Source organism: Lemur catta, chromosome 22 (assembly GCF_020740605.2).
Source record: "Lemur catta isolate mLemCat1 chromosome 22, mLemCat1.pri, whole genome shotgun sequence".
NCBI lineage: Eukaryota > Metazoa > Chordata > Mammalia > Primates > Lemuridae > Lemur > Lemur catta.
The window spans coordinates 8932100-8951130 of NC_059149.1; the positions used below are offsets into that span (position 1 = coordinate 8932100).

General features: G+C 40.5%; 4 protein-coding genes across 14 annotated transcripts in view; 1 reads left to right on the top strand and 3 right to left on the bottom strand.

Annotated features, from left to right (window-relative positions):
* Positions 1 to 9636, bottom strand: part of BAG4 (BAG cochaperone 4) — a 50684-nt gene extending 41048 nt beyond the window's left edge. For 2 of the 5 annotated variants that reach the window (XR_006730967.1, XM_045535903.1), the window contains exon 1: positions 9284 to 9633. Coding sequence is in view for 4 of the 5 variants with exons in the window: in XM_045535903.1 (XP_045391859.1) it covers positions 9284 to 9553 (270 nt within the window). In the remaining variant the exon portion in view is untranslated. Of the gene's footprint in view, positions 1 to 9283 lie in introns of all 5 variants that reach the window. The other 3 variants (XM_045535899.1, XM_045535902.1, XM_045535900.1) reach the window with 3 other exon arrangements.
* On the bottom strand, positions 455 to 2532 carry LOC123626680 (rab-like protein 3). The gene is made up of 2 exons (XM_045535905.1): positions 1759 to 2532; positions 455 to 1412 (listed from the first exon to the last, which is right to left on the bottom strand). The coding sequence occupies exons 1-2, from the start codon at positions 2073 to 2075 to the stop codon at positions 1040 to 1042; spliced, it is 690 nt and encodes a 229-aa protein (XP_045391861.1). The 5' UTR covers positions 2076 to 2532; the 3' UTR covers positions 455 to 1039.
* Positions 9637 to 9699: 63 nt separating the features above from the next.
* Positions 9700 to 18706, top strand: LSM1 (LSM1 homolog, mRNA degradation associated). Its single transcript, XM_045535906.1, has 5 exons — positions 9700 to 9731; positions 9850 to 10153; positions 13158 to 13226; positions 14872 to 14987; positions 18200 to 18706. The coding sequence occupies exons 2-5, from the start codon at positions 10108 to 10110 to the stop codon at positions 18368 to 18370; spliced, it is 402 nt and encodes a 133-aa protein (XP_045391862.1). The 5' UTR covers positions 9700 to 9731; positions 9850 to 10107; the 3' UTR covers positions 18371 to 18706.
* The window catches only part of ASH2L (ASH2 like, histone lysine methyltransferase complex subunit), a 56384-nt gene continuing 47919 nt past the window's right edge, over positions 10567 to 19031 (bottom strand). For 5 of the 7 annotated variants that reach the window (XM_045535898.1, XM_045535889.1, XM_045535892.1 and 2 more), the window contains one exon: positions 18728 to 18886. In XM_045535898.1, coding sequence (XP_045391854.1) covers positions 18804 to 18886 — 83 coding nt within the window. In that variant the 3' untranslated portion in view covers positions 18728 to 18803. Of the gene's footprint in view, positions 10827 to 18622; positions 18887 to 19031 lie in introns of those variants that run through there. The other 2 variants (XM_045535893.1, XM_045535890.1) reach the window with 2 other exon arrangements.

Consider the following 19031-nt stretch of genomic DNA (forward strand, 5'->3'; position numbering starts at 1 on the left):
AGTAGATTTTCTTGAATACATATTTCTTCATTTCCTGTATTTCCTAGGACCATTTCCAGAAATATTTATTGGTTGTTTTTTCAAAATAACGTTCACCAGTGTCACTGGGGACTGGGTCCACAGAGCTCTTCATGCTGCCATGACAGAACTGGAACCTGGCATTATTTTGGACTTATTTTATATATTATTGTTAGATTGTGCAAACATCTGTAATTATTTTACCATTGTTAGGGACCAAGATTTTCCAAATAAAATAAATACAATCACAGAAGTTTAAAAATCCTATAATGTTAACCTTGAATTGATGTAAGTATGAACTCATTTACTTTTCTATTTAAAAATGCTTATTTTCTAATTCTGTCCTTTGAAAAAGTCTAGAAGCAATGACAAGAAAATGACAGTATACTTGACACCCAATTGTAACTTCTATACCAAGGATTAAGCTATTGTCCCTCAGCTCCAAACATGGCATTCTATATTTGGCTCTGTGATATAAGACTGTAAGCCTATAAATATTTCTCCTTCGCCAGCTTGCTTACTTTCTGGTTCTGCTAACTTGAGACATTAGGCTAGGGGAGCGGGTAGAGAATGGACTTGCTATTTCCTGTTTTGTTTTGTTTTTTTTCTTTTTTTTTTATATATTTTTGAAGTACTTAATTAAGCCTTCATCAATGAGTGGGAAAATTACAGACCCAAAAAACCCTCCAGTTCCAGGCAAGGGTAAATTTTCTTTGCAGTATTCCATCAGTGCTCATTTACTGCATCATTTTGACAATATCTCATATTTCCACAGGGCTTTTACATAATCCATAAATAGGGAGAAAGGTGAGGAACAGGGAGAACGGGGACAAAGTTTGGGCCTCCCATGTTGTCATTTTCTTCATTTTCCATTAAAGGGTGAGGCTGAAGGGTAGCATTTTAAGATGATTTTGTTAAAAGACATTAATAATCAACACAGCAAGAAGAAAGCTGTGAAAAACTGCCATTGCTTGCTCATTCTTCCGAAGGATGAGTGTAATTCAGTCATAATGAAGGCTCTTTAATGTTCCTCCCCCAAATCTTTTCGATCAGGAAAGCCTGGAATCTGATTGCCTTCTCTTAAAAAATATCTCTTCTCTATGACCTTATCAAAAAACCTACTGAGCTTGACAGCATTGGAAGAACCTGCAGCTAAGGACCATGGATTTGTGCAATCCAAATTAATCTCTTCTGCATTGAAATCCTCAGCCAGGAAAGCAATCCTAGTTAAAACTTCATGGCACTTGGTTTCATGAATCTGGTCCAGTTTAGTCCCTGTTACCAACAGTGGGATTTGGTTATCAGCAAACTGTTCTCGATCATAATCCCCATTTGTCACCAAGAGTCCAGTTGGCACCAAATCCCTGTTGAGAGCTTCCAATGACCAACGATACCAGGTTTTTTTTGGTTTTTTTTTTTTTTTGAGACAGATTCTTACTCTGTTGCCCAGGCTAGAGTGCCGTGGCATCAGCCTCGCTCACAGCAACCTCAAACTCCTGGGCTCAAGCGAACCTCCTGCCTCAGCCTCCCGAGTAGCTGGGACCACAGGCATGCACCACCATGCCTGGCTAATTTTTTCTATATATCTTTGGCCGTCTAGCTAATTTCTTTCTATTTTTTTAGTAGAGAAGGGGTCCCGCTCTTGCTCAGGCTGGTCTCAAACTCCTGAGCTCAAACGATCCACCAGCCTCGGCCTCCCAGAGTGCTAGGATTACAGGCGTGAGCCACCAGCCACGATACAAGTTTTGAGATGACTTCTTATTTGTTAACTCATGGACTAAGATAATACCATTTACAGAGTTGTAGAATACTACTCTTGTGCTTTTCACACTGCTGGCACTGCCCACCAAGCCTCCAACATCCCATAATTCTATATAGTAGGTCTTCTCTTCTGGGGTTCCTTCTTTGTAGTCATGAACTCTGACATCCACCGAGCAGCCCACAATCCATGATGGATTTCCCAGCACCTGATTTTGGCATAGAAGATGGACTAATGATGATTTCACAACACCTGAATTTCCTAATACCAATACCTTCACCCAATCCAGGGAAGCCATCTTGCCACTGCTACTTCCTGTTTATTTGTTGTTTCTGTTGGTGCCAGCCCAGCAATGCCATTCAACCTGGAAGCAGCAGTCAGTCAACAGCTGTATCTAACTTCTTTTGTTTTTCCCAAAATGCCCTCAGAGGCATTAGTACTAGCTAGGCAGTACCCCCTGGGTTCCAGCTCCAATAGGACATTCTTCTAAGCTTCCAGTTTATAACAACCCTAACCTGTTCACTTTATTCCCCAGCCCTAGGAAATGTTGCTGCTTTGTGTTACTTCTGTTACTTTTGTTTCCTCTTTTTCCCTTTTCAGAACTCCAATACCTGTTTTACTATTAAATAATGTCTTAAATAAATCTCTTTTAAAAGAACTAGTGTGGTTTCTGTTTTCCTGGATTCAGGTTTGTGGATCCTGACTTATATGGCTTCTAAATATAATTTTCCATTGGCAACAAAAAATACAATCAATGTCTCTTAAAGCATCGGTGAATGAATGAACGCAACTGCTTGAAACACATTAAATATACTGAATATATGTGTGTATATAAATTAGTTCATAATGATACTTTTAAAAAATGAGAAACATAATTCCTTTTCTGTAATTTAACAGGGTTTAGAGATATGTGAAAATTAAATCTTCTTAAATTAAATTCATCCTAGAGTTCTTATTTTAAAAGATGGATCAATATCTATACTTTGGTTATGGTTACATAATTGTATGCATTTGTCAAAACTCAGAACTATACCCTTAAAAAGGTGAAATTTACTATATGTAAATTATACTATAATTTTTAAAAATGAAAAAATGTCCTCATTTAAGCAGTAAAAATTGTTACTTTATTAAGTCTTAATTTTAAAAAAGATGAGTAATATCTTCACCTCTTTTTTTTTTCCTCCGTTTGGACAAAATGGGACAAATGTAAAAATATCCCCAGTAACAATCAAAGTCTAGCTTATGGCCCTCTAAACATGACACTAATTCTATGAAACAGCATTTGGTTTCACAGGAAATTGGTTGGAGCTCAACTCTATTCTATAAACTAAGTTGCCAATTTTATCAACTCTATTCTATATACTAAGTTGTCAGGTGTTTTTTTGTTTGTTTTGTTTTTTTGACACAAAGTCTTGCTCTGTTACCCAGGCTAGGGTGCCATGGCGTCAGCCTAGCTCACAGCAACCTCAAACTCCTGGGCTCAAGCAATCCTCCCACCTCAGCCTCCCAGAGTGCTAGGATTACAGACATGAGCCACCGTGCCTGGCCATCATGTGCCTAACTCTTTCCAAACTTATTTGTTGAGTGAAATACAAATTAAAACAAAGGTAATAAAAGGTTTCCACAAGTGGTAATAATGTGAATTAAAGTTTTTGTGGCAAAGGAAATTTGATTAAAATCATGCAAGATAACCAATTTACCTTCTTCTTTTTTGAGACGTACCTAAATCTCAGACAAAGGCTGGAGTCAATTCCTTTCATTTTTATCTTAGAACAAAACAGTGATGTAAGAAGTGAATCCATGGTTAAATTTACAAAGTGATTTACCAACCAACATTCTTCTAAAATATGACCCCAGCCCAAGTAAATCTAATGGCAGAGGAATCTGAGTAGTGCTAGTACTACATAAATTCCATTTACAAATTTGCTTATATTTTTCACAAGAATTGAACAAAAATAATTAGAAAAGTATATTGTAAATTATTTGTATTGTTATATATTCCAAAATCACTAACAAATCATTTTATGCTCCTATATTGACCATCATCCTAATTTTTTCAATTTCAATCTCATTTGGGTTTCTTCCATGCTTCTCTAAGACCGTCCCCTTACCCTTAGCACCTGGTTCAAATAATTAGCATATAAATTCCCCAGTGCATCCCATCCCACTTCCCTTACTCTTAGATGATGTAACAACCTTTTATCCACCAACAAAGGACAATAAACTGTAAACTCCACCAACGTGCCTCCCTTCCAACTCCAAATTTAGAGTTTTTTCCCCTCTAGCTCAGAAGGGGTTTCTCAACTCTTTTCCTCAGTTCTTAATCCCATTTTCCCCAAGCCATACTCCATTCTTTTGCTTGAATCTTTTTTTCTGAATCTACTAGCTCACTCTCCTTTGCTTACAAACACACTCAAACTACCTAAAGCTAAAAATCCTTCCCTAAACCATGGTTCTCAGGTAAATGGTGACTTTCTCATTTACAAACAAACTTCTGGAAGTGCAGTTTCCACTAGTTATCTTCTCATCCAAATCTCCCACTCATTACTTTAACACTATTTTAAACTCCCAACACTAAAATCAATGATATCTTTTTAATTGTCAAATCCAAGACGTTCTTTTCTTTTTCTTTCTTTTTTTTTTCTTTTTAATTTTAGAGACAGGGTCTCTCATTGTCACCCAGACTGGAGTGCAGTGACAACCTCAAAATCCTAGGCCCAAGAGATCCTCCCACCTCAGCCTCCTGAATAGCAGGGATCACAGGTGTGCACCACCATGCCTAGATAATATATTTTTATTTTTTGTAGAGACAGAGTCCTGCTATGTCTCCCAGAGTGGTCTTGAACTCCTGGCCTCAAGCAACCCTCCCACCTGGGCCTCCCAAAGTGCTGGGATTATAACTGTGAGCCACCACAATTGGCCCCAACAGTTTCTTTTCAGTTCTCATCTCACTTATCTCCAAAATAATTGTGTCCTTGCTTGGTTTGCATTGTACGATTTTCCTGGTTCTCCTGTTTTTCGGGTATTCTCTCTCATTGTCTTCTTTTGGATTCTCTTTCTCTATCCCTTATTCTAGACTCTCAAAGATCTCCCCACAGCAACAAATTCTGCCCAGTTTGGTAATCCAGTTATGCTTGTATTGGATGATTCTCAAATCACTATCTCTACATCCCACCTCCCTTCCAAGCCCACCTATTGTTTTGTTGCCACAGACAAAACACCCAAATGCCACAAAAACTTAATTTCAACATTAAAAAACCAAAGCAAAAGCAGAAAATCACATACCTCTCTCTAATCAATCCCATACACTGCATCCAGAGATTGCCACCAGTAACCACCCTAACCGGCTTCCATCAGAAATGAAAAAAGGCAGCACATAAACCCTTGCCAAGTCTTTGTATTTTTTTTCAATTTCCTCTCATAACCAATCACTAGTTCTTTTGGTACAAAACTAAACCATCATTTCCCCATAAAAACCTGTTCCTCCTCCTTTTTATACCTATGTACGTGAAATACTAAATCCTCAGAGAACCATCTATCTCTCCCATATCCCTCACTACCAATTGCTATTATCCTCCTAATCATTCTAACTTTGAAAATGTCTTCCAAATCTATGCAATTTATTTTAAAATGTATCCAAAGAATAAGATAAACATTTAATAAAGCAAATATAATAAACTGCTAACCAAAGGAAAAAATATATACATATATATAGATGCTCATTTATAATTCCTTCAACTTCTGTGTTTGAAAATTTTTACAATAAAATGTTGAAAAAAAACCCTCTACATTCAGACATAGCTCAGATGCATGCATGCCCTTTTTACCTCTCTTCTAAACTACTCTGGAGCCCAACCTCGGGTTCGTTCCTGTTGTAGTCACCCTCCTTAATGTCTCCCAGTGATCCCTGTCTCCTGGTAATCCTGCCCTTGTTAAGTTGTCTGCCACACTGTACCCGATTAGTCTCTCTGACAAACAGTATACAGTGGAAATGATGGTACACCACCTCCGAGATAGGTTATAAGAAACTGTGGCTTCTGCCTTGGCATGCTCTCTAGGTTGACTTGTTCTGCAGAAACGTGTAAATCACCTAGGGATTTTGTTAAAACACATACTCTAATTCAGTAGATCTGGGACAGGAACTGAGATCCGGCAGTTCCAACAAGCTCCTAGGTAATGCAGATGTTGCTAGTTCAGGGATCAAACCACAGTGCTATAACTAAAAAGGTAAGAAAAATTTCACTCTGTTTTAAAGTTTTACTCTTTAAAAAAGGGGAGGGAGTGGTAGATTTCCAACTTTTTCCCTGCTATATTTAAATATGTTAATATAGTCAAGTTTGTGCTGTGGTTCAGTGCAACACGCATCTCAATATAACCGATTCTATAGAGCAGTGCTTTCAAAACATTAGTATGCATATGAATCACCTGGGGATCTTAATAAATTGCAGCAGCCAAATCGGAGGAGAAGAGATTCTGCATTTCTAAGAGCCTCACAAGTGACACAGAGGCTTCTGGTCCATGGATAATATAATAGTTTTGGAGTAGCAAGGTTTTAGAAGTTTCCTACGCTTGTTTTTTTTTTTTAGTTTGACACATTTGGTAATATAAAAATATAAAACATATGTAAAACACAACAAAATCAAAACAATGAATTTGGAAAACAAATTTGCAACACCTGTGACAACATGCACGCATATCTTTTGTATTAGTCATCGTGTTTTTTTTTTTTTTTTTTTGAAACACGATCTCACTCCCAGGCTGGTGCAATCATAGCTCACTGTAACTTGGAATTCCTGGGCTCAAGCAAGTCTCCTGCCTCAGCCTCCCAAATAGCTAGAACTACAGGTACATGCCACCATGGCCAGCTAATTTTTTATTTTTTGTAGAGACAGGGTCTCACTATGTTGCCCAGGTTGGTCTTGAACTCCCGACCTCAAGTGATTCTCCTGCCTTGGCCTCCCAGAGTGCTTGAATTACAGGCATGAACCACTGTGCCTGGCATCTTTTGTATTGGTTTTCTATTGCTGCCTAAGAAATTATCATCCCAAGCTCTTAAGGTTTCAGAATCATCAACCTGAAAAATAAAGTAAAAACTCTTAAAATGGTTTACAAATGCCCTTTACACACATCCAGCTTTATACTCAACTACCCCAGCATCATCGCCCACCCTATGCACGCACTCATACTCCAACCATACCTGACAAGTGCCTACACAATGCTAAAATCTTAACTTCTCTAGTCTATCCAAACCCTTCCTTACTCTACCCCAGAAACACACTTTTGCTTTGATAATAGAGTAGCAAGCACAACAAAGTCATCAGTTTAGAGGTTCTCTCCTCCTTCCTTTCAACTGATCTTTGGTCTAACTTGGCCAAGCATTTTATCACTCTGCCATGGGATTAAAGTCCCACAGCCTACTTATTCCAGCTAACTGAGATATAATTAACATACCATAAACCCTCCCTTTTAAAGTGTACAGTTCAGTAGTTTTTATTATATTCAGAATTATATAACCATCAGCACTAACTTTAGAACATCTCAAAAGGAAATTCCCTTACACCTCCAGTCCTCAACCTCTGGCAAGCACTAATCTTTCTCTATGGATCTGCTTACTCTGGGCATTTCATATAAACAGAATCGTACAATATGCAGTCTTTGTGACTAGCTTCACTCACATAGCATGATGTTTTCAAGGCTACTCATATTGTAGTATATGTCCGTACTTCATTCCTTTCTATGGCCATTCTATTGTATAATTATACCATATTTTGTTTATCCATTCATCAGTTGACAGACATTTGGGTTATTTCTATTTTTCTGGCTATTCCGAATAATGGTGCTATGAACATGCGTGTGCAAGTTTTATTAGTATGTGGACATATCTTCAGTTCTCTTGGGTATATACCAAGGAGTGGACTTGCTGAGTAATATGCTTAACTCTACACTCAACGTTTTGAGGTGCTACCAAACTATTTTCCAAAGCATTGCACCATTTTACATTCCCACCAGCAATGTATGAGAATTTGACTACTACATTTTCTTTTTCTTTTCTTTTTTTTTTTTTTTTTTTTGAGACAGAGTGTCACTTTGTTGCCCGGGCTAGAGTGAGTGCCGGCTAGAGTGAGTGCCGTGGCGTTAGCCTAGCTCACAGCAACCTCAAACTCCTGGGCTTAAGCAATCCTACTGCCTCAGCCTCCCGAGTAGCTGGGACTACAGGCATGTGCCACCATGCCCGGCTAATTTTTTCTATATATATTTTTAGTTGTCCAGATAGTTTATTTCTATTTTTAGTAGAGACGGGGTCTCGCTCAGGCTGGTCTCAAACTCCTGACCTCGAGCAATCCAGCCGCCTCGGCCTCCCAGAGTGCTAGGATTACAGGCGTGAGCCACCGCGCCCGGCCGACTACTACATTTTCAACAAATGATGACGTGGCCTGGCATGGTGGCTCACGCCTGTAATCCTAACACTCTGGGAGGACGAGGCGGGAGGATCGCTTGGGGTCAGGAGTTTGAGAACAACCTAAGCAAGAGGAGATCCCGTCTCTACTAAAAATAGAAAAAATGAGCCAAGTGTGGAGGTGCACACCTGTGGTCCCAGCTACTCTGGAGGCTGAGGCAGGAGGATCGCTTGAGCCAGGAGTGTGAGGTTGCTGTGAGCTAGGCTAACGCCACCGCACTCTAGCCCCAGGCAACAGAGCACGACTGTCTCACCAAAAAAAAAAAAAAAACCCACACAAATGAGGATGTTATAATTCCTGAACAAAAAGAGAAGTGTACCACACCGTATAAACAACACTGCATTGACAACACAGAAGTATATGTCCGGAAGAAATAAAACGTTACAGGTCCAAGTACATTAAGCAAGTGAATTAACCTCTCAGAGCCTCTGCTTCCTTATTCGAAAATAAGGATGCTGTAATGACATTTACCTTGGAGTCGCAGTTAACATTAAATAAATCAATCCACGTAAAAGCGCTTTACAACATTAATTATTCATGATTCAATCCCAGCCAAAGCATTAGGAGCAAAAGGTTAGATGCCCAAATCCCTCCCCCTCATTCAGGTTCCTTCTCCGCGGGAGGGGTTGCCGGGCGACGCCGGGGGCTGCAGCCACCTCCCCGCTCGGGGACAGCCGACCCGCCGAGCCACGCAGGATGAAGTGGTGGGGCTCGAGGGGCAGAGGAGCTGTGTCACCTCACCCAGCGTCGCTCCCAGAGAGAGATCCCGCAACCTGCCACTGAGCTTAATAAGCCACCGCAGGATCTTTTTTCTTTTTAAACGGTAACAGTCACATGTATTGTGGTCGAAGCAGAAGAGGAGGAGCAACGGGAACGCAAGCATATCCTCCTACCTATGATCCAGCCTCAGTCTCTCCAACACCCTCCCGTGAGGAAAACAAATATGAAACCGGATCCATTACGAACCCAGAGGTATATCAACCCCATGGCCCTCACCTCCTCCAGACTCCGCTACCGGATCCCCCTGGACAGACGGTGCAAAGATTACCTGGTGGTTTCCTCCAGCTCGACCCGGCTCCGGCCAGGTGCCCCCGGAAGGATAGTAGCCATCTCCTCCTTCGCCTTCTCCCGGCCAGGTGGTCTCGGTCGGGCCGCCCCCGCGCACCCGCCAGGAAATGGGAGGCTGGGGAGGCTCGGGGCGAAGAGGATATAAGGGCGGAGGTGGGTGCACCGGCACATCTCCACCCCCAGACGCGTAGTAGCGGCCGTACGACGGACCGTCACTGGGGCCGTAGCCCGAGCGCCTCAGGGCCGACATGGGCTCCGCTGCCCGAAGTGCTTCCCGCCCCCCAACCCCACGGCCGGCCCATTGCGCAGGCGCCTGCGGGCAACTGAGACTGGAGAGCAGGGAAGGGGGTCGGACGACAACAGCCAATCCCAGGCCCGGTCCCGCCCCCTCGGCTGCCAAGCCTCAAGCGTTGAGGGACCGGACGGAGGTTCGTGACGCTGGTATCTCGGAGGCAGGGAAGCGAGGAGAAGCAGCGCGCTCCCTAAAAGGGAGGATGCATTTCCCCACCATCTATCCAATCTAGGTTCTTTTCCCCCACTTATCAGGGACGGGGAAAGGGAGTCTCCAGACCGCACGACTGTCCCGCCTCTTCCTGAGGACCTGCACGTGATACCGGAAGTGGGTGGAGGTAATATGGAGAAGCTTCCGGTAGGCCCCGGCGACTGAAAGCCGGGGCAGAAGTGCTGGTCCCGCTCGGGATTCCTGTCCGGGTCCCGCCAAGGCGGCGACTGCGGTAGGAGGAAGGAAGTTTGGGACACAGTGGTCCACCACCGCTATACATTGCAGCCTTATTTCAGTTCAAAATGAACTATATGCCCGGCACCGCCAGCCTTATCGAGGACATCGACAGTGAGTAGTTCATCCCCTCCCAGTGAAGCTCGGGGTGAGCCCCTTCCTCCCGGGCGGGCGTCTCTTCGGAAGGAGCTTGCAGAATGAGTCCCGGGCGGGTTCGGTGTGTTTGGAGCTCAGTTCGGGGTGTTCCGCATTGACGGCCTCCACGGCCCGGGACCCCGCGCTTGCCCGCCCACCAGCCTGCTGCCTCTCTTCTGCTCCTCGCAGCCTCTGCTGGTCCCCCGGCTCGCGAGCCACAAGCTGTGCAATTCGTTCTTACGTGGGTCGCCGCAGTGGAGGCCCGAACACAAAAGTGGCCCGGGGGACTTTTCCCCGTGCACTGGCTCCCACCTGCAGTGTTTCGAAGAACCAGTTTGTTACCGATGAATAAATGAGAATAATTAGAGAAAAGATTCATTAGGAAACGGAAATATTAAGACAACGGCAGTTGAATTAATTGGCAGTAAACGTAGGCTTTCTATGGTGTAGCCCCATTTGCGATCTTTTACTACGAGAGTCAGTAGCACTTTCAGGTTACGGTAGTAGAAACCACTGCTAGACATGGTATTGAGTTTTCTGGAAAAGTTAAGTCACTTCAAACTTCTTTTTTTGTTGTTGTTAGACAATTTTCTCCTGCTTTACTAAGCAGAGTTCCTAGTTCCTAGTTACTGTCCTGAAGAGGAGCTCGGTCCTGTACAAAAGCAAGAGGAACCACTTAAAATTGTCCTTTCCTTTTTCTAAATTCTCATATGTACATTATTCCTAAAGCAACTTTTCTTATCGTTTTAATCGTGTGATTTGCCTCACCAACTTGTAAGTGTTACAAAATGGTTTACATAGAGTTTCAAACAAGTTACAACTCCGCAATTACGATGTGAGTATGGGAATTAGAGAGTGCATCTATGATTAACATCTTATTTTATGGTTGAGATAATTTTTTAAACCCAAATTACTTATTTTGCTAGGGAAGGGAAATGTAATCGGACAAAATACATACATCCTGTACAAACCTGTTGGTAATATGTAATGAAGTGTTGTATTTTAGTTGTTTAATGATGCTCTTTTGCCCTCACCTCTCCTTATATATCTGAGTTATTTGCATCCTGCCATTTTACTAAGCATCATTTTTGTTCTCAAGCCCTCTAACCCCTACCTCTTCCTAGATTCCAGACCACCGCCTCCTTTACTGAAAAGTTTGAAACCATTTGATATGTACCTTTCCCTCCTCCACCCCGAGACACACACACACACACACACACACACACACACACACACACACACACACACACACACACTTTCCTCTCTCTCTATTTTCACCCATCCTCATTTGAGTAAGAAGTATTCCTCCCTTTCTGTTTGTGTCTGTTATTACTCTCTCCTTCCGCTGCTTCCAGAACCTCCTTCCATTGTTATTTTTTTGCTTTCATATCCTCTGTCTTTTTCTCTCCTCTTGGGTCTGTCCCTTCATATATGTTATTGTCTTCCCATCTCAAGTTTTTTCTCTGTTCTATCTCTTCATCACACTCCCATCCCTTTGTCTGCATCATTACCCCAAAACCTTCATTTTGACTGTCCTTCCTGACCACCTTCAATAGGCCACTTCTGTTACTCCTGCAATTTAATTTTCATCATCAACACACTTCTGAAACTGTATTGTGAAACGTCATCAGGCTAAGGCACCCTTCTGAGTTCTTTCCCCTTTGTAGCATTGTGATAGTTTCACCACTGGATTCTGAATTCTATTCTCTTGATTTTTCTAACACTTGTACTTACTGATTTTCTTACTCTGGCACTTTTTGGTTTTATATTGTTCCCCCCAAAGTAGATGGTCTCTTGGGTTGCATGTTTGGCCGGCTTCTTTCTTTAAATCTTTAGATCTCCTGGACTTCAGTAATTATATCACCTTTTTGCAGATTTATCCAAAATTGCTTTCTCTAGTCCTGACCTCTTTAGCATTCCAGTCTTCTTATTTCCAACTGCCTGCTGACATTTTTATATAGGTGTCCTAATAGCACTTCAGAATCACAAAGAGCTGATAACCTTCTCCACCTGAGCATGCTCCTTTTATTCCCAACTTTTGGTAAATAGTCCTTCTTGGCATGATGACTCAAAACTACATTTTCTTTAACTTGCCTCTTCAGCACCCCACCCTCTCACGCATAACCACATGTACAAACTCAGTTGGTAAACTCCGTCACTTACAACTGCACAGTCTTAGCTTTCATCTTCTCCCTTCACATCTCAACCTTGGTTCATGTTTCTTCATGTCTCAGACTCTGGGAATGGTCTTATAACTGCTCTTTGAGATCAGTCTTTAATGTTTTCTTGTTCCTTGTGAAGTCCAATGCAAATTCAGCCTGCCCCCAATACTTTTCTGACTTTATCTCCTGTTCTTTCCCTTCACACCCTCACCTTTTAGCCAAACATATGGATACCTGGTCCTTTTTTTCCTCCTAATTTACAGATTTCTCTCCCCTCTTCCCATTCCCTGTCACTGTTTTCGTGGCCAAAAATTATCTGCCTTTCAAGGTCCAACTCGGGTACTTGCTCCAGGTAGATACAGTTTCTCTGTAGTCTTATACAATTTAGATTTGCGGCTGGGCGCAGTGGCTCATGCCTGCAGTCCTAGCACTCTGGGAGACCGAGGCGGGAGGATCACTCGAGGTCAGGAGTTTGAGACCAGCCTGAGCAAGAGCGAGACCCCATCTCTACTAAAAAAATAGAAAGAAATTATCTGGACAACATATAGAAAACATATAGAAAAAACATATAGAAAACATATAGAAAAAAACATATAGAAAAAATTAGCCGGGCATGGTGGCACATGCCTGTATTCCCAGCTACTGGGGAGGCTGAGGCAATAGGATTGCTTAAGCCCAGGAGTTTGAGGTTGCTGTGAGCTAGGCTGACGCCAGGGCACTCTAGCCCAGGCAACAGAGCAAGACTCTGTCTCAAAAAATAAATAAATAACTGAAGCTGACAGTTCTAATGTTAAAGATCTTTTTTGTTTTCCTCTCCTCAGAAAAACACTTGGTCCTGCTTCGAGATGGAAGAACACTTATAGGCTTTTTAAGAAGCATTGATCAATTTGGTATGTATTTAATTATAGACTTCTTCTCTTAAACTCTGGATAATAAGAGCTGCCCATTGCATATTTTGTGTTATGTCATGTTGAAATTTATCTGCAGTTTTTTCCCATGTTTGGCATAATGGAACTGTTTTGAGTGAGTACATCATTGTTTTCTACATTATGATTAGGTGGTTCAAAAGTTTGTATTTATAAGCTCATGTTTCTAAAATAGGTTTTCACTAGACTAGAACATATGATTATAACATTTTTAGACTTTTTTTATTTCCCCCATTAGAGGGAGCCAAATGATAGAAACAAACTCAGTCCACTGAAAAGGCTGCTCATTTGTACATTGGCTTGGGTGTGACTACTCTTCAAAGCAATTCCTGCACTGAAGGTAATCCCTCCCTGTCCAATGAAAATTGGGTAGAATGTATTTTGTGAAGCTTTTTAGGGACCCCAATATTAAGCTCAGTATTTTACATTTAGAAGTCTCTTTTTTTTTCTTTTACATCCTGCATTTTTTTAAAGTAATAGGTATATATTACCTTCTTCTTCTTCGTTTTTTTTTTTTTTTTTTTTTTTTTTGAGACAGAGTCTTGCTCTGTCCCCTAGGCTAGAGTGCAATGGCATCATCGTAGCTCACTGCAACCTCAAATTTCTGGGCTCAGGCAATCCTCCTGCCTCAGCCTCCAGAGTAACTGGGACTATAGGCACAAACCACCAGGCCCGGCTACGTTTTTCTATTTTTAGTAGAGACAGGGTCTTGCTCTTGCTCAGGCTAGTCTCGAACTCCTGAGCTCAAGCGATCCTGACCTCAAGAGATCTCCCACCTTGGCCTCCCACTATATTATCTTCTGTTTCAAGGAACTTGTAATTTCATATCGACATTTGTTGGACATCCACTAAGTCAGTCGATTTGGGCATGAGTAAAAAACATGATTGAAACACTTATAAGAATTATAGAAGATATGAACATAGATTTCTGCTTTGCTTCAAATAGGACAAGTAGTACTAATTGGAAGAAAAAAAATAATCTTAACCGTTCGGGATTCTAAATCTTAAGTCAAATTCATCAGAGTACTTTGAGGGGCATATTGATTTTACTCTCAGATTATCAGGTATGGTTATCTGAAAAGGGGGAAAACAGGTTTTTGCTGTTTCCTTATCCATGTATACTTGTATTGGGTTAAGTGAATCCTAAGTACTGAAACAAAGTTAAATCTTCAGTAAATCATCACATACACATACCCACACAGCAAACAAAAACTCTTTCCTTCCAAAAACCAAAATTTTGATCTCCACAATTGTTTAGGCTCAAGGTTTTCAAGTTCCCTATTCATTTATGTTTTCTTGTGGCCATGGTGATATTAGCAATTAACTGATAAAGGAGTTAACTTTTCTTATTCCTACCATCATTCGTGTATTAGTGCAACATAATCCCAAGTACTTTCTCAGTTTTCAGTTGTTTAAAAGTCTCCTAAGTGGTATGTCTTAATGAAATAGGAGAAGATTATTTGAAATTTTAGCTTTTCTCAGAATTAGAAAGTTTGGAAATCATGGTTTAGCTAAATCTTTTCTACTCAAAATAACTGATTAACTGAGTTATGGACCTTACCTAGTAATTTGAACTAAATATCTTTGTTTCTTCCCTATACGCTTATAGCTAACTTAGTGCTACATCAGACTGTGGAGCGTATTCATGTGGGCAAAAAATACGGTGATATTCCTCGAGGGATTTTTGTGGTCAGAGGAGAAAATGTGGTCCTACTAGGAGAAATAGTAAGTGAAAACTATTAAGCTGCTATGGATCTTGATATTCATGCTAGTTAGGTTTCTTTTTTTGTCTTTTGAAGAGGGAAATATTTTCCACATTTCACCCAGCTTTTCACAGGCAACCACAAAATTAGCTTAGGAAAGCTATAGTTAGAAATGGGAAGCTACAGAGAATAACTTAACTTTGTTTCAGTGCCTTTTGGCATTTTAAAGATTTTGATCCCATTGGCAGCAAAATATCTTTGGTTTTAACCTGTATCATAAAAAATACTATCCTACACAAATGTGTTCATTAACTATTTGTTTAATAGACAATTGAAAAGGCTTTATATGTTGAAAAAAGTATAATCTGTATATGTTGGAATATTTTGCAGCCATTTAAGCAATTGGTTACAGTAGTTTTTCATGACATAAGGTTAATAAATAGTATTTGAGGGAAGGACATAATGCATAGACAGTACAATGTGATGTCCATATTTTTAAAAGGGAATTGGGGAAAGAATGGCAATGGAAGCTGCCTTTCTATTACCTAGCGTGAGAGTGGAGTTCAGTTTCACTTGGGATCCTTAGCTCACGCCAGGGAGGAGGTACCCAGGTGTGTGCCAGAAAGATCAGCTGGCAGGTGAAAGGTTAAATCAGATTTTCTGAAGCTGTAGGTCTTTGTGTGTGTGCACACATACATATGTACAAAACTACTAGGAAGCTATTTTATATATAGAAACTATTAGAAATACTCATATTTAAAAGTACCTTATTTAAAACCTTTGACTTGATCCTGCTGCTTCTGATTATTGGGTGTGCCAGGAATATCAAAATCCAAATCCCTTCAAGACTAGTTGAAATTTGGGGTTGAACCAGCAGTTTTCCTGTTCCTTACCAAAAACTTTGGTCTTTGCTTAATTTTTTCTATTTTGTTTTTTTAAAGTTTTCAATAAAGTTTCTCAATACCTAGCCACATCTGAAGTCAGTTTACAAAAGTCTTTGAGTAGAGTGGTTTGGTTTGTATCTGTTTTGAACAGTAAGCCATTTGAGAAAGAGATCATTCTGCCAGGGTCAGGTTGGTTCAGAAGTCTCAGCTAGAAATGATTAATCAATACTATCTGTACTGCCCAGGTACTGCTGTGAAATGTATGAAATATCTTATTTATAAAATATTTTTGTGGTTGGTACTTTTGGTTCAGCTTATCATTTCTTGGATGTTTAAGCAGCAGAAATTGTCATCTTGTATTATGCAAAGGTGGAAATAAAGCACCTCGTATCCAAGGATATGTAGTAAGTGACTGTAAAGTCTTCGTGGTGGGATTGTGGATGATTTTCTTAAACACTTTTCTGAATTTAATTTTTAAAGAGGCAGCATATCGGGGGAAAAACTAAAGTTAAAATATTTACACATACTCTGCTTCAGTTTTATAGTAAACAGCAGACAAGGTTTTTGTACCACTTACATTGGCACAGAGGTGCTTCTATGTGGATGTATGTGTATGTGCACAGAAAGAAGTGAACATTTGTTTGTTTTTGAAGACTCATTGTTTCCTGGGATCCCTTTTGTGAGGAAAAGTGCTCTTTTTTTAATATGTTACAGTTTGGATGCTGCAGAAGTTTTAAAGTGGCACCACTAGAGAAACATAGTTCAGGAATGCAGATGTCGTTGTATGAATCAATAGTCAGTTTGAAGAAATTATGTGCGAGCCCCAAGGAAAGTTATACCCAGTTTCTGTAAACGTTACATTGATTAAGAAGTTCCTGGATCTGCCTCAAAGAGGATGATGCACCCAGCCTTAAGTAAAAGACCGATGGTTCAGAAGCAGCAGCATCATAACCACATGAGTAGCTCAAGGAATAACATACTGAAAAGCCCAAGAGGCAGGACCCTAAGCTAAGAGCACTATCTTTTCTTCAGCTGCTACCCAGGGCTGGTGGGGGCAGGTGTGAAGTGACAATACGTGTTTTGCAGATGCTGTTAACTTTTACCAAGGGCAGGGCTTGCCCATGTAATTTTTGTGGCTTTCATTCTTAACTCTTTGGTGAAAGGCCTCCATCTGATTAATGCCACTGCTTGTGGATTCTCAGGCCGTAGCAATATGTGACAATTATCCAGGCTCGCACATCTGGAGAGTTTGTATATGTGTCAGTGCCTTCCCAAACTTTATAATTGAAAGTCACAGGGGAAGATAAGAAAGAGTACTTCATACAGGCTTTCCGTGTTACAGAAACGCAGAGTCATGCCTGTACACTCATTTCAAGGAGCATAAACTGAATCTATGGATAGTGAGATAACTTTTTCAGCAAGGTTCTTCTGCATTATGAAATTGACAATCAAATCTTTATAGTGTTCAAAAATAAAAATATTAAGCATATCATTCCATATTGAGTGAAAAAATTACAGTCAATATTTGCATGTGGTATTTTTTTTAAGTCAGTATAACCTAGAAAAATTATAAAGATATTCATCAAAATGTTCGTCCTCCATGCTGGAATTATGGGTAATTTTAAGATTTTTCCTGTTTGTCTAAATTTCCTACAATGAGCATGTTATTTTTGCAGTAAGGAAAAAGAAATAACTTTTTATTAAGCAAAAAAAAAAATTTATTTCACCAAACTAGTTTAGTAACCTAACTGGTTTGCTGAGGTTTTCTCTGGAAGACTTGCTGCCATAGAGGAGAAAGGAGTCTTGTGTTTTAGTGTATCATAGAAATTCCTAAGCCAGGTGTAGTGGTGCACACCTGTAGTCCCAGCTACTCAGGAGACTGAGGCGGGAGGATCCCTTGAACCCAGGAGTTCAAGGCCAGCGTGGGCAACATTGCAAGACCCCATCTCTAAAAGAATTATTTTTGAAAAACTTACCTAAAGCCATCTTTGCCTCAGTAATTTCTCTCTTGTATTCTCTGCAGTTGGGGAGATAGCTATCCATACACAGCCCTAATAATATTTTTTAAAAGAAAGGTTAATCATTGACTAATGTAAAATTAATTCTGGCTAATATAGGATTTTAGATAATGTAAAGCTTTTCCTATTACCACATTCATAGTAAGTAGGTATCATTGTTGCCAGCCATTTCTTTGAAAAACTTATCTGTCCCTAGAAGAAGGATATTTCAGCACAGTCGCAGTTATGAAAAATAATCTGAGCCTGATACAAGAATCTGTTTGCCTATAGATCTATAATGTTTTCTATCCCTGATCTTCTGGTGAAGTTTTTCAAACCTGCTTCTCTTGCAGGACTTGGAAAAGGAGAGTGACACACCCCTCCAACAAGTGTCTATTGAAGAAATCCTAGAAGAGCAGAGGGTGGAACAGCAGACCAAGCTGGAAGCAGAGAAGCTGAAAGTTCAGGCTCTTAAGGATCGAGGTCTCTCCATTCCTCGAGCAGATACTCTTGATGAGTACTAAGTCCTTTGTCAGAGGCTGTTGCTCTTGAAGAGCAGGGGCTGTCATTGAATGGAAGTCACATCCTGGTCACCTCACACATTGGACCAGAGACTGTAGAGTTTTGAAAAGTTATTTTTATTTTTAATTCTTTCACATTAACATGAAGAAATCATGTGAGGTTTTTGTTTGTTTTTTTAAACAACAGAATCATTGTTTAAAGAAACAGTGGCATGGACGCCTTTCACACGCCACTGTGGAGCCAGCGACTACTACTTCTTTATATTGTTCTTCTTATCCCAAACAGAGTTTACAGGGGACATTCTTTATTTACTTGTAAATAAAACGTGAATCTCAAAACTGTCATGTTTTTTCCCAAGTTTGAGTTGCCTCTGATGAATAGACAATTAAATTTCTGCTGTCAAAGCCGTCCACACACTGGAGTTTCCCCCATCAGTCACCGTTCTGGGTACTCCTGAAGGAATATTTTAATACTAATTATTCTGGTGGTCCTCCCCTTTTCCGTTTTCATACTTTTATCTGGTAAGAAATAAAAGTGTTCAGGTTTGAGCATGGAGCTTCCAGTTCAGTTCTCCAGTGACTGGTTACAGCAGAAGCCTTGTGTTTGAGAAACAGCATCACTACTGCTCCTGCTTCACCCCCAGCTACTCTAAACTGAGTCCCC